A 14,341-nucleotide genomic window follows, 5' to 3' on the forward strand; every position below is an offset into this window, starting at 1 on the left:
GTTGACAGCTACCAGTACAGTGGTGGTGGTGGGAGCCTCTCTTGCCTCCTCAGCAACACTAAGGATGTCTGACTGCAGCTAGGCCTGCTCCCCGCTGGCAAGTGGACATCCCTCAAGGGCTCCCGGGCTGCCAGAGGGATGTCTGACTGCCAGCTTAGGCCCAGTCCCCTGGGGAGTGGGCCTAAGCCAGCAGGTGGTCATCCCCTGAGGGGTCCCAGACTGTGAGAGGGCACAGGCTGGGCTGAGGGACCCTCCCAAGTGCACAAATTTTTGTGCACTGGGCCTCTAGTATGTATATAAAACCTTTGCTTCTTAGGCAAATACAGGAAAAACTTTTTTTTCCTTTACTTTTAGAAATAGGCTTATTTTTCTAATGGAAAATATACTTATATTCTTAAGAAGCATAATAAAGATAACATGACCTTTTCAACTCTCATGAGGCTGGAGAAAGGGTGGGTGTGTATGTGGGGAGACAGCAGGTCCTGGGGTTTTTCCCCAGGACTGCAGTAACTTCTGGGCCTTGAATGGCTTTAGTGTAAAAGTACCATTTTTACTTGTTTATGAGGAGAATGCTCCCCTCCCCCTACCCTGATGCTGCCGCTTCTGCAGCTATTCAAGGGTTCTTCTGTAGCTCCAGCCCTGTAGGATAAATACTTGGAGAGTTTAAATAATTCTTTCCCCTATTTTTATTTTTGAGTAGACTAATAATATGCAATCTTGTATATAAGAAGAGATCTTAAAAATAGAAACAAACAAACCCCTACAGTTAATGAATGTGTACTCACAAAAGGGTGAACTGGAACATTAGCCTTAGAATCTTATTTCACACAGCAAATGGATTCTGAGTGGCACAAAACCCAAACAGTAGAGACAGAGGATTTCCTATATTCATAAAATGATGAAGTGTAAACAAAGTCCCCTAAAGAGAAGAGAGCAAGCAAAAAACATCAATCAGTAGCCAAGTTACATTACAGACAGACAAGAACTTCTACTAGCTGAGAGTTTCTAGTGGCTGATGTCTTGAGAGGGAGACCAGGAAGATGACCAAGATTAAGAGTTCTTGGCAGCTGCTGGGAAGTTCCTGTAATCCCTGCCTCGGGTTCTGCCCATTATAAGTAGCTGGGGCCTCTACAAAGTGAAATATGCCCCATCGTTAAACAGATTAAACCAAACAACAAAGACATAAAATAGCAATTAAAGAGACACTCTATGCATAATATCTATAGGCACGCACAACTGCCAGACAAGATTTAATAAATCAGAGTTCTTCCTATGGATCTTTCAGAAGATGTCTTACAGTGGCCAGGGACTCATAGCTAGGTGTGGCCCAGAGGGTTCCCAGGTGGGGTGGCCAGTGAACACCCACAAATAGCCTGTTGTTCACAGATCTCATTATATTCTGCTCTCCATAATAGATATTAACTGATATCTACAGTTGTTTTGGCTAAAATCTGCCAGTCCTGCCGAAACCGGTTTGGCTCAGTGGATAGAGCGTCGGCCTGCGGACTGAGGGGTCCCAGGTTCGATTCCGGTCAAGGGCATGTACCTTGGTTGCGGGCACATCGCCAGTAGGGGATGTGCAGGAGGTGGCTGATCGATGTTTCTCTCCCATCGATGTTTCTGACTCTCTATCTCTCTCCCTTCCTCTCTTAAAAAATCAATAAAATATATTTAAAAAAAAAAAATCTAAAATCTGCCAGTCCCAAGGAGTCATGTGATAATTTTCAGACGAAGCATTAAGGAGTTCTTTTGTAAATGCACTGTTAGCCCTATTTTCTCTAACACTTTTCTTTCTTTCTTTCTTCCTTTCTTTCTTTCTTTCTTTCTTTCTTTCTTTCTTTCTTTCTTTCTTTCTTTCTTTCTTTTTTTTTCTTCTGTTGCATTTTTATTTATTTACCATCTAAAGTTTTAGATATGTCTCCTTTTTCCCCTGCTTGATCTCCTACCCCTTGCTATTCCCACCCCAGGCAAGCCCTCACCGCCCCAGTGTCTGTGTCCATTGGTTATGATAATATGCATGCATATAAGTTTTTCGGTTGCTCTCTAACCCTTCCCTTCCCCTGCCATTTGTCTCTGGATCTATTCTTGTTCATCAACTTATGTTGATCATTATATCCCACATATGAGTGAGATAATGTGATATTTATCTTTCTCTGACTGGCTTATTACGCTTAGCATAATGCTCTCAAGTTCCATCCATGCTGTTGCAAATGGTAAAAGTTTCTTCATTTTTATAGTGGCGGAGTATTCCATTGTGTAGATGTGCCACAATTTTTTAATCCACTCATCAGCTAATGGGCACTTAGGCTGTTTCCAAATCTTAGCTATGGTGAATTGTGCTGCTATGAACATAGGGGTGCATATATCCTTTCTGATTGGTGTTTGGTTTCTTGGGATATATTCCTAGAAGTGGGATTACTGGGTCGAATGGCAGTTCCATTTTTAGTTTTTTGAGGAAACTCCATACTGTCTTCCACAGTGGCTGCACCAGTCTGCATTCCCACCAGCAGTGCACGAGGTTTCCTTTTTCTCCGCATCCTCGCCAGCACTTATCATTTGTTGATTTGTTGATGATAGCCATTCTGACAGGTGTGAGATGGTACCTCATTGTTGTTTTGATTTGCATCTCTCAGATGATTAGTGACCTTGACCATGTTTTCATATTCTTGGCCTTCTGTATGTCCTCTTTTGAAAAGTGTCTATTTAGATCCTTTGCCCATTTTTTGATTGGATTATTTATCTTCCTCTTAAGTTGTATGAGTCCTCTGTAAAATTTGGAGATTAAATCTTTATCTGAAATATCATTTGCAAATATGTTCTCCCATGCAGTGGGCTTTCTTGTTGTTTTGTTGATGGTTTCTTTTGCTGTGCAGAAGCTTTTTAGTTTGATGTAGTCCCATTTGTTTATTTTCTCCTTAGTCTCCATTGCCCTAGGAGCTGTGTCTGTAAAGATATTGCTATGACATATGTCTGCTATTTTGCTGCCTATGGAGTCTTGTAAGATTTTTATGGGTCCCCGTCTTACATTTAAGTCCTTTAGTCATTTTGAGGGTTTTTTTGTGTGTATGGTGTAAATTGGTGATCTAGGTTCATTTTTTTTACATCTATCTGACCAAGTTTCCCAGCACCATTTATTGAAGAGATTGTCTTGACTCCATTGTATGCTCTTGCCTTCTTTGTCAAATATTAATTGAGCATAATGGCTTGGGTAGATTTCTGGTTCTCTGTTCTGTTCCATTAGTCTATATGTCTGTTCTTGTGCCAGTACCAGACAGTTTTGAGAACCGTGACTTGGTAATATAGCTTGATATCTGGTATTGTGATCCCTCCAACTTTGTTCTTCTTTCTCAGGATTGCTGTGGCTATTCAGAGAAATTATTCCAGATAGATTTTTGAAGAGTTTGTTCTAGATCTTTGAAGTATGCTGTGGGTATTTTAATGGGGATTGCATTAAGTCTGTAGATTTCTTTGTGTAGTATGGACATTTTAATGATGTTGATTCTACCAATCCATGATGGTATGTTCTTCCATTTGTTTATGTCTTCCTCTATTTCTTTTTTCAATGTCCTGTAGTTTTCCAAGTACAGGTCTTTTACCTCCTTAGTTAAGTTTATTCCTAAGTATCTTAATTTTTTTGGTGTAGTGGTAAATGGGATTGTTTTTTTTCATTTCTCTTTCTGTGAGTTCATTATTGGTGTATAAAAAGGCCATATATTTCTGGGTGTTAATTTTGTATTCTGCTACATTGCCAAATTCATTTATTAGGTCTAGTAGTTTTTTGATGGAGTCTTTGGGTTTTTCTATGTATAGTATCATGTCATCTGCGAATAAGGACAGTTTTACTTCTTCTTTTCCAATTTGGATGCCTTTTATTTCTTCTTCTTGTCTGATCACTATGGCTAGCACTTTCAGTACTATATTGAACAGGAGTGGTGAAAGTGGGCATCCCTGTCTTGTTCCTGTTCTCAGGGGAAATGAGTTTAGTTTTTGCCCATTGAGCATGATGTTGGCTGCAGGTTTGTCATATAAGGCTTTTAGTATTTTGAGGTATGATCTCTCTATTCTCACTTTGCTGAGAGTTTTTATCATAAAAGGGTGCTGGGTTTTGTCGAATGTTTTTTCTGCATCAATTGATATGAGCATGTGATTTTTGTCTCTCAGTTTGTTTATGTGATGTATCACATTTATTGATTTGTGGATATTGTACCATTCTTGCTCCTCGGAATAAATCCCACTTGGTCATGGTGTATGATCTTTCTAATGTATTGCTGAATCTGATTTGCCAGAATTTTGTTGAGGATTTTAGCATCTATGTTCATCAAGGATATTGGCCTGTAGTCCTCTTTTTTTTGTGGTGTCTTTATCTGGTTTTGGAATTAGGGCAATGCTGGCTTCATAGAAAGAGCTTGGAAGTGTGCCTTCCTCTTGAATTTTTTTGGAATAGTCTGAGGAAGATAGGGTTTAGTTCTTCTTTGAATGCTTGGGAGAACTCCCCTGTAAAGCCGCCCAGAACAGGGCTTTTGTTTGTTGGAAGATTTTTGATCCCTGTTTCAATATCTTTGGTAGTTATTGGCCTATTCAGGTTTTTTTATTCTTCCTCATTGAGTTTTGGGAGCTTATATTTTTCTAATAATATGTCCATTTCATCTAGGCTGTCCATTTTTGTTGGAATAGAGTTTTCATAGTATTTTTCCATAATCCTTTCTATTTCTATGGGATCAGTTGCTACTTCACCTCTTTCATTTCTGATATTGTTTATTTGGATCCTCTCTCTTTGCCTCTTAGTGAACCTGGCTAGAGGTCTTCAATCTTGTTTATCCTTTCAAAGAACCAGCTCTTGGTTTTGTTGGTCATTTTGTTTGCTTGTTTGTTTGTTGTGGTCTCTATGTTGTTTATTTCCTCTCTGATCTTTATTATTTCCTTCCTTCTGCTTACACTGGGCTTTTCTTGCTCTCTTTCTAACTCTTAGAGTTGTAGGGTTAGATAATTTATTACCATTTTTTCTTGTTTTTTGAGATAGGCCTGTAGGTCTGTGAACTTCCCTCTCAAGACTGCTTTCACTGTGTCCCATAAATTTTGGATTGTTGTGTTTTCATTGTTGTTTATTGCCATGATGTTTTTTATTTCTTCTTTGATCTCGTTGGTAACCAAATTTTCTTTATTTCTTTAAAGTTATTAAAGGAGAGTGGCTCATTAATTTTATTACCTTGTTGATCTTGTATAACTGGGCAAGCCAAAAGCTTTCCTTCTAACATGACTTGCCTGACACGGGACCCCATTACTGAGGATTTAGTTGATGAGCCTTCCCACATCAGAGGTGGAGGATTGGGAAATACTTTCTCCAATGGAAGGGCTTTAGGTATTACAGGCTCTACAGGCTCTGCTTTAGGAGGAGCGGGCAGTAGTAAATCCTCCTGGCATTCTATAGGCTTTTGATTCTCTATATGAAATGGGCATTGTGCAGCTCGAACAAGAGCCCACATAGTTCATGATGATAAGGGCACTCATTTCCCCTGGGCCTGATTTCTTTTTAAAGTCCTGCCCAGTTGTTCCCAGAGATTAAGGTCTAGTGTTCCAGCATCAGGGAACCAAGGATTATAAATTATAATAATTTTTAATAAGCTTTTAATTGTTCTTCTGTAACAGAGGTACCATCTGCTTTTAACAACTGTTCTAGCACTGTGATATACTGCTGCTGTACTGAAGACAACTGTTGTCCCATTATGAAACCTTAGTTGCGAAAGGATTCCCTCGAACTTGGAAATCCCAAGCGGGCTCTAATGACTTACTTTGCAGTTACTTTCATTTCTTCATCTTTGTTTTCGAGGGTTCTTCTGCATTTCATTGCATTCCTGGCTCCTCACACGGGGGCACTAGCTGCCAGAACTGACCAGGAGACCCGGAGTGACGGATGAATAGATTACTCTGACACACATTTCTGTGAAAGAGAGGCTAAGGGGCTGGTTGGCATTAGGCACCAAAAATAGCCTTGATTGCCTGCCTTGTTAGCCTTTTATTGTTACAACAGCTTGGACTAAAATTAACCTCTTAATCAACAGGGTAAGTATCCTTGAGAAAGCATATGCTTCTATAAGGTTGGGTGTAGAAGACTAAACATAGAGATTCTAGCAAAACACCCGGGAGCTCGGACTTGTTTGGAAAAGTCAAGGTAGGAGCTGCTGCCTTCTGCAAGTTTCCCCCAGAGACCCCTGACCTTTCAGAGAATCCTCCTTACAGACTTTCCAACCAAGTCCCATGCTTCCCCACAGAGTCTTTAGGGTTTTCTATGTACAATATCATGTTATCTGCGAATAGTGACAATTTTAATTCCTCCTTTCCAATTTAGATGCCTTTGATTTTTGCTTCCTACTTGATCACTGTGGCTAGGACTTCCAGTACTATGTTGAGTAAGAGTGGTGAAAGCTGATATCCCTGTCTTGTTCCTTTTCTTTTAGTTTTTGCCCATTGAGTATGATGTTGGCTATAGGTTTGTCATATATGGCCTTAATTATGTTGAGGTGTGATCCCTCTATTTCTGCTTTGCTGGGAGTTTTTATCAAAAATGGGTGCTGGATTTTATCAAATGCTTTTTCTTGCATCTGTTGATATGATCATGTAATTTTTATCCTTTATTTTGTTAATGTGATGTAACACATTTATTGATTAGCATATAATGTACCAATATTTTGCTAATATTTTGTTGAGGATTTTGGCATCTATTTTCATCAAGGATATTGGCTTATAATTATCTGTCTTTGTAGTTTCTTTATCTGGTTTTGGAGTCAGGATAATGCTGGCTTTGTAAAAAAAGCTTGAAAGTGCTTCTTCCCCTTGGATTTTTTGAAATAGTTTGGGAACGGTAGGTGTTCTTTGAATGTTTAGTAAAACTTACCAGTGAAGCCATCCAGCCAGGACTTTTGTTTGTTGGCAGTTATTTATTTATTTTTTTAAAATTACTGCTTTGATTTCATCAGTTGTTATAGGCCTATTCAGGTTTTCTGATTCTTCTTGATTCAGTTTTGGAAGTTTGTATTTTTCTAGGAATTTGTCCATTCATCCAGGTTATCCAGCTTTTTAGCATATAGTTGTTCATAGTATTTTCTTACAATCCTTTGAATTTCTATTGTGTCAACTGTTCTTTTGCCTCTTTAATTTCGTGTTTTATTTATTTGGGTCCTGTCTCTTTGTTTCTTGGTGAGTCTGGATCAAGGTTTATCAATGTTGTTTATCTTTTCAAAGAACTAGCTCTTGGTTTCATTGATATTTTTTATATAATTTTTATTCTCTATGTTATTTATTTCCACTCTAATATTTATCATTTTCTTCCTTCTATTTATGCAAGGCTTTTCTTGTTCTCTTTCTAATTCTTTAATTGTAGGATTAGATTGTTATTTGACTTTTTTCTTGAAGCAGACTTGTTTATGAACTTCCCTTTCAGGACTGCTTTTGCTGTGTCCCACAGATTTTGGGTTGCTGTGTGTTAATTTTTATTTTTTCCCAGGAAGTGTTTTTTTTCTTATTTCTTCCTTGATCTCATTGGTAATCCATTCATTGTTTAATAACATGGTACTTGCCCTCCATGAGTTTGAAAGTTTTTGAGTTTTTTAATTAGAGTTGATTTCTAGTTTCATGCCATTGTGATCTGAGATGTTTGATATGATTTCAATCTTTTTGAATTTATTAAGGTTTATTTTATATTCTAATATATGGTCTATCTTTGAAAATGATCCACATGCTCTTGAGAAGAATAAACATTCTGCCACTTTTGGATGAAACATTCTGTATATATCATTAGATCAAACTGTTCTAGTGTGTCATTTAAGGTCATTGTTTCCTTGTTGATTTTTTTTTTTTGTCTGGAAGATCAAAAGTGATGTCAGTGGGATGTTAAACTTTCTGAAATTTTAATCTTATTAACTACATTCACATTACTAATACCTAAAGAGTCAATGTGATCTTCTTATACCTATTTAAAAATAATATATTGTCTTAACTTTTCTCTTCTCCAAACAATCTGTATCCTTACAAAATACCTATTTTACATCATCATAACCCTGCCTACAATCTTACAATGGGTCTTTGGTAACCTTCACATCAAGTTATATTTTAGAGTGGCATTCTTGTTCTTCTAACCTTCTAACTGAATAACTTACTCATGCAAAGAAGTTCCACTATTTTATTACATACATACATTTTTTCCCTACCAATAAAAACTTTAGTTCTTTTTGCAGGTCAAGTTCATGACATTTGTCTTGCAAGAACACTTTCTGATTAAGCATATTATACATTTTTCTTTATCTAAAATCCAGTTCACTCATTGTCTCTGACAATTGATCAAACACTTGATTTATGTCACAATGTGAGGGGTTTTTTTTTTACCAATTGTTTTATTTATAGGTACTCAATGTCTTCTAAGAAACTATAAATTCCTTGAAGCAGAAGTGAATATTTCTGGATTTTATTCTCCACTGCCTCTAGAACAAGGTTAGATAACCAAGATAAATTTTTTTTATTTAATACTTCATGATGCTTCTTAAATGATGGCTTCCCAAACTTCTGTTCACTGAATCACTCCGGTCCAGGTGAAAACAATCATTGTAAATTCCCATAAGACCCTTGAAATATCTTTCTGTTGTGAAACAAATAATATTATCTTAGTTGTTTAATAAATCCCATTGCAGGACTATTTCTTGGTCAATTCCCAAGTCCCTGGCACATCTATTTTATCTACAGCTGCTAAATAACTAATGATTCATCTAGGTCATTTATTTATATTTAAAATTGTCTCCTATATGTGCTCTGTCAGAGCCTGCTTAACACTCTGAATAATCTGAAACACTGATTCTGCTGTAGATCTGGTAAGCAAAGATGTTTCGCCAATGGTTTCTACTAAAAATTTTTGTGTGTCTGCCCTTCCTACTTTTATCTTCTAACCCTTATCCCATGGAGCTAAGATCAATATATAGCTTGCATGTGTTGGTATATATGAAAGGAGAATCCAAACAGGTGTGAGACTAAAGAGCTTGTTCCCATAAAACTTATGCTATATTTTCTAGGAGACAAAGTAAAATTTTAAGTCATGGAATTATAAATATTTGTAAAAGGAACAGATTTCTATTTTAACAAAACAAAAATTGAGAAGAAAAAACATTAAATGCCATTCCCTGGACTATATGGTTGGTTATTTTGTAGTATAGTTGACAATAACAGTCTTCTTCTGCTGGATAAATGTCAGCAAAACTAATTTTTTCTGTATTTCTGTTCAGTTTCAGCCAGGAATCTTCTATCTGTGTATATATTAACATTTCTTCTCTGGAAATTTATGAGTTCTTGCAACTGTTTGAAGTCTTTCTGTAATGTTGCTTAAGAGCCTATGTCATTTGTATGTGATATAATTTTTTTTTAAAATATATTTTATTGATTTTTTACAGAGAGGAAGGGAGAGAGATAGAGAGTTAGAAACATCGATGAGAGAGAAACATCGATTAGCTGCCTCCTGCACATCTCCTACTGGGGATGTGCCCGCAACCCAGGTACATGCCCTTGACCGGAATCGAACCTGGGACCTTTCAGTCTGTGATATAATTTTTATATGTTCTTTTAATAAGGATATTGTTATGGATAAAATCTAAATAATTAAATGTGTGTGTTTAACACTTCATCAACCCAGAGTAAGGGCTCACTTAATGTGTAAGTGATTCAGGATTGTATAAACAAATGGATGGGCACATATGTGGATAAGTAGATCTGTTCAAGATATTATCTCAATTTGATTGCCCATTAGTACCAGAAAAGAGTGTGATTTTCAGCACCTATGACTTAAATGGTATCACATTATGATCCCTAATACCCTAGAACTGTGATCGGGAAACTGCGGCTCTCGAGCCACATGCGGCTCTTTGGCCCCTTGAATGTGGCTCTTCCTAAACCTTAGGAGTACCCTAATTAAGTTAATAACAATGTACCTACCTATATAGTTTAAGTTTAAAAAATTTGGCTCTCAAAATAAATTTCAATCCTTGTACTGTTGATATTTGGCTCTGTTGACTAATGAGTTTGCCGACCACTGCCCTTGAACAGTGGTTCTCAACCTTCCTAATGCCGTGACCCTTTAATACAGTTCCTCATGTTGTGGTGACCCCCAACCATAAAATTATTTTCATTGTTACTTCATAACTGTAATTTTGCTACTGTTATAAATTGTAATGTAAATATCTGATATGCAGGATATGTTTTCATTGTTACAAATTGAACATAATTAAAGCATAGTGATTAATCACAAAAAACAATATGTAATTATATATGTATTTTCCGATGGTCTTAGGCAACCCCTGTGAAAGGGTCGTTTGACCCCCAAAGGGGTCGTGACCCACAGGTTGAGAACCACTGCCCTAGAATTATCTTTCAAATCAATATACCAAATGAAGTTGGAAAGAATATTAAATATAAGTTTTCATAGAGGAAATAAAGCTATGAAAGTGAATTCTTGGAAATGTATATTTTGCTGCAATAGACTCATACTTTCTCTTGACTTTTTTTTTTTTTTTTTTTTTTACTACAGGCTTCCACCTATCATTTAGGACAATGGATGTGGCCAATAAATCTACTGTTTCTGAATTTGTTTTGCTGGGACTCTCTGATTCCTGGGAACTACAGATGTTTTTCTTCGTGGTGTTTTCATTGTTTTATGTGGCAACAATGGTGGGTAATAGCCTCATAGTCATCACAGTCATAGCTGACTCTCACCTACACTCTCCCATGTATGTCCTGCTTACCAACCTTTCCATCATTGATATGTCTCTTGCTTCCTTTGCCACCCCTAAGATGATTACAGACTACCTTACTGGACACAAAACCATCTCCTTTGATGGCTGCATCACTCAGATTTTTTTTCTACACCTTTTTACTGGAACAGAGATCATTTTACTTATGGCTATGTCCTTTGATAGATACATTGCAATATGTAAGCCTCTCCGCTATGCTTCAATCATAAGTCCCCAGGTATGTGTTGCCCTCGTGGTGGCTTCCTGGGTTGTGGGAGTCATGCATTCAATGAGTCAGGTCATATTTGCTCTCACTTTACCATTCTGTGGTCCCAATGATGTAGAGAGCTTTTTCTGTGACCTTCCTGTGGTGTTCCAGTTATCTTGTGTGGATACTTATGTCCTAGGCCTCTTTATGATCTCAACAAGTGGCATAATTGCCTTGTCCTGCTTTATTCTTTTATTTAATTCTTATGTTATTGTCCTGGTTACCATCAAGAATCATTCTTCAAGAGGGTCATCTAAGGCTCTTTCTACCTGCACGGCTCATTTCATTGTTGTCTTCATGTTCTTTGGGCCATGCATCTTCATCTATATGTGGCCACTAAGCAGTTTTTTAGTAGATAAGATCTTGTCTGTGTTTTATACCATCTTTACTCCCATTCTGAATCCAATAATCTATACATTAAGAAACCAAGAAGTGAAGGCAGCCATGAGAAAATTGAAAAATAGACTTCTAAATTCCAACAAGGCAGCTCCTTTGCATTCTTTTTAGTTAACTTCTAGTTTGGTTATCTTTTAGTTTTAGCATCCTAGGCATTAAGTACCACAATTTGTGTATACACAGCATGTGCTATGCTCTTACTTCTTATTAAACCGTAATTGACAAAATTTGTGAAAGTACAAGGTAAGTTCATATTTAAATATGAATATGTTTAAAATACATTTTAAATTTTAGAAAATCAAGTTGACAAAAGCAACTTCTTCTAGAAGCAAAGAATATTTATAAAAATGCTAAGAGTGCTCTGGCCAGAGTGACCCAGTTAGTTGGAGCATTATCCATACACCAAAAAGTCACAAGTTCAATTCCTAGTGGCCATATACCTAGGTTTCACATTCTGTCCCTGGTTGAAGTAACCACATTTTACAAGAGGCAACCAATCAATGTTCTCTCTCACACCAATATTCCACCCCTTCCTATCTCTCTCTCTCTCTCTCTCTCTCTCTCTCTCTCTCTCTCTCTCTCTCTCTCTCCCCTCTCATCTCCCCCCCTTCCTCTCTCTAAAATCAATAAACATATCCTTGGGTGAGGATTAAAAAATGCCAAGAGCGACTTTTCCAATTAGGAAATTCAAGATTAATATCCTGTTCACTGATAAAAGGAAAGAGAATGAGAAGAGGAAGTATAGATTAAAAGGAAACTAGGAGATAACCTTTACATAACACTAACAACTGAGTTACTCAGAGAATTGAGTAAAATTAGTAAATTTCTATATCTATAAGCCTTAGAAACTCAATACTGCCATAGGAGTAGCTTCTGACAAATTGTGATTTTCTACATATATCTCTGTTACTACTTAACATTTAAATCATTTTGTGATCTCTTCTATTAAAGAAAGTCCTTGCTTTATTTCATTACAAATGTTGATGAGTTCCAAAGGAAATGCTATAAGTAGAGGAATCTCCACCGCTCACTTTTAGTTAGCAAGGAAATAAACACAGCCATAACTCCTTCTAATAATGCAGAATGCATAAAGAGCCTGGAGAATTCAGCAAATCAGAAAATATTTTGAAATGAGTTTCAAAGCAGTACAATTTGTTTTATATAAAAACCATGGTTGCTTAATGTCTGGGAAGTTAAAGCTAGAATTAAATTATGAGATACCATTTATGATAATAAGTAAAATTATGGGGATCCTATGCTTTCATTTAAAAGTATTATATTGCTTTACACTTTGGTTAAACCACATTTTAATTTTAATATTTGGATGCAAAAATAAGAATTTTGTGCTTAGTAATACACAGTTATTGTAGTAAGCATGTTTCTATATACAATCAGGTTTTTTTGTTATTTTTGTTGTTTGTTATCATTTTAAATGCTAGGTTCAAGATTAGCTTTAAGGTACACAAAGTATTACTACCACCTGCTGTTTAGTACTGGAATTGCAAGCATTGAAGTCAAATAATTCTGGATGCCTTGTTTCACAGATTATCTTCTTTAAATGATGGTAACCATTAAAGAATTAACTGTTATTTAGAATTTGGTAAGTTATATTATTAAAGTATGAGGTCCAGTGTATTATCCAACTCATATCCACAAGAGTGAGGACCTGTTTCAACCATAGTGTTTGATAAATATCAAATTGTTATTTTTTTCTGGCATTATTGAGTAAAAAGAGAAAACCAAGAAGTATATATGCACTAATTATCACTGATGAGAAAGAAGTTAAAGAAATTCCTTACTTTTCATTTTAAACTATATGAGAAAAAATGTGTTTTTTTCTTAATCAGTGTTTTTCTTTTCTTCATTAATGTGTTAAGCAAACAAGGAAACAACTTTACAGTTTAAAAGTTTTGACACTGTATTTCAAAACTAGTCATGTTTGACTGAACAGACCATCCAACCTCAGAGAGAAGGCAGGAGAGGGGGGGTAAGAGATCAACCAAAGGACTTGTATGTATGCATATTAGCATAACCAATGGACATGGACAGTGGGACAGCGGGGGCTTGTCCTGGGGAGCGGATGTGGCAAGGGGGATCTTCAATCAAGGAAAAAGGAGACATATGTAATACTTTAAACAATAAAAAATAACTAGTCGTGTTTGAAATTGTTGGGTAAAATGTCTACAGTATTAATTTGAGAATGAAAATCGTTGGGTAAAATGTCTACAGTATTAACTTGAGAATGAAACGTGTTTATATCCTCAAAATAAAAGTATAATTCTTCTGGAAATAGTGATATTAATGGACCAAATTAGGTTATGTGTGTGGACTTTATCTTAATTTTAGTTACATGTGCAAAAATGTTCAAGATCATTTATATAGAAATGTTGAACTGCTGTGTTATAAATGCCCCCAGTAATTATTTCAAATACCATTTCTTTGAAAAAGAAATGTATTCTTTAATGAATTGAGGTATGTGGGTTTTTGTTTGTTTGTTTTGCAATATAAAACTGGAGTCTTTTTAAAGGGATATCATCAGTCTTCAGTGCTTGTGTGGAGATTTATAAAAGTCAAGGACATGTTTGCCAAAACCCTCAAAGGTATGACTGACCGGCAGACAACTCTGTGAAGCAAGTCAGCAATGAGACTGAGTGTTTAGATTCATAGTGAGGTGCTGTAGCTGAGAATGAAAAGGACCATGGACAGTCTTTGTAGCACTTCCATTTATAAAGAAAACTACCTACCAGCTTCGCCAATGGCTTAGGATGGAGAGTCAACACACAAGACAGCACCACATTTATATATATAAACGCCTAAGTGACGGTTACAACCAGAACAACTGGAACAGCCAGTCGACCAGTCGCTATGACGTGAACTGACCACCAGGAGGCAGATGCTCAATAGTGGTCAGTGT

General features: G+C 36.5%; 1 protein-coding gene across 1 annotated transcript; it reads left to right on the plus strand.

Annotated features, from left to right (window-relative positions):
* Nucleotides 1–1,604: 1,604 nt before the first annotated feature.
* On the plus strand, nt 1,605–11,538 carry LOC118664320 (olfactory receptor 4K2). The gene is made up of 3 exons (XM_036324308.1): nt 1,605–1,624; nt 3,603–3,620; nt 10,581–11,538. Exon 3 carries the CDS (start codon nt 10,585–10,587, stop codon nt 11,536–11,538), a length of 954 nt encoding a protein of 317 aa, XP_036180201.1. The 5' UTR covers nt 1,605–1,624; nt 3,603–3,620; nt 10,581–10,584.
* The last annotated feature ends 2,803 nt before the right edge of the window (nt 11,539–14,341 follow it).

The sequence above is a fragment of the Myotis myotis genome, unplaced genomic scaffold (assembly GCF_014108235.1).
Source record: "Myotis myotis isolate mMyoMyo1 unplaced genomic scaffold, mMyoMyo1.p scaffold_m19_p_1, whole genome shotgun sequence".
Lineage (NCBI taxonomy): Eukaryota > Metazoa > Chordata > Mammalia > Chiroptera > Vespertilionidae > Myotis > Myotis myotis.

Bases quoted from the DNA above. Each gene is read 5' to 3' on its own strand.
- LOC118664320 (XM_036324308.1), top strand. From the start codon at position 10,585: ATGGATGTGGCCAATAAATCTACTGTTTCTGAATTTGTTTTGCTGGGA.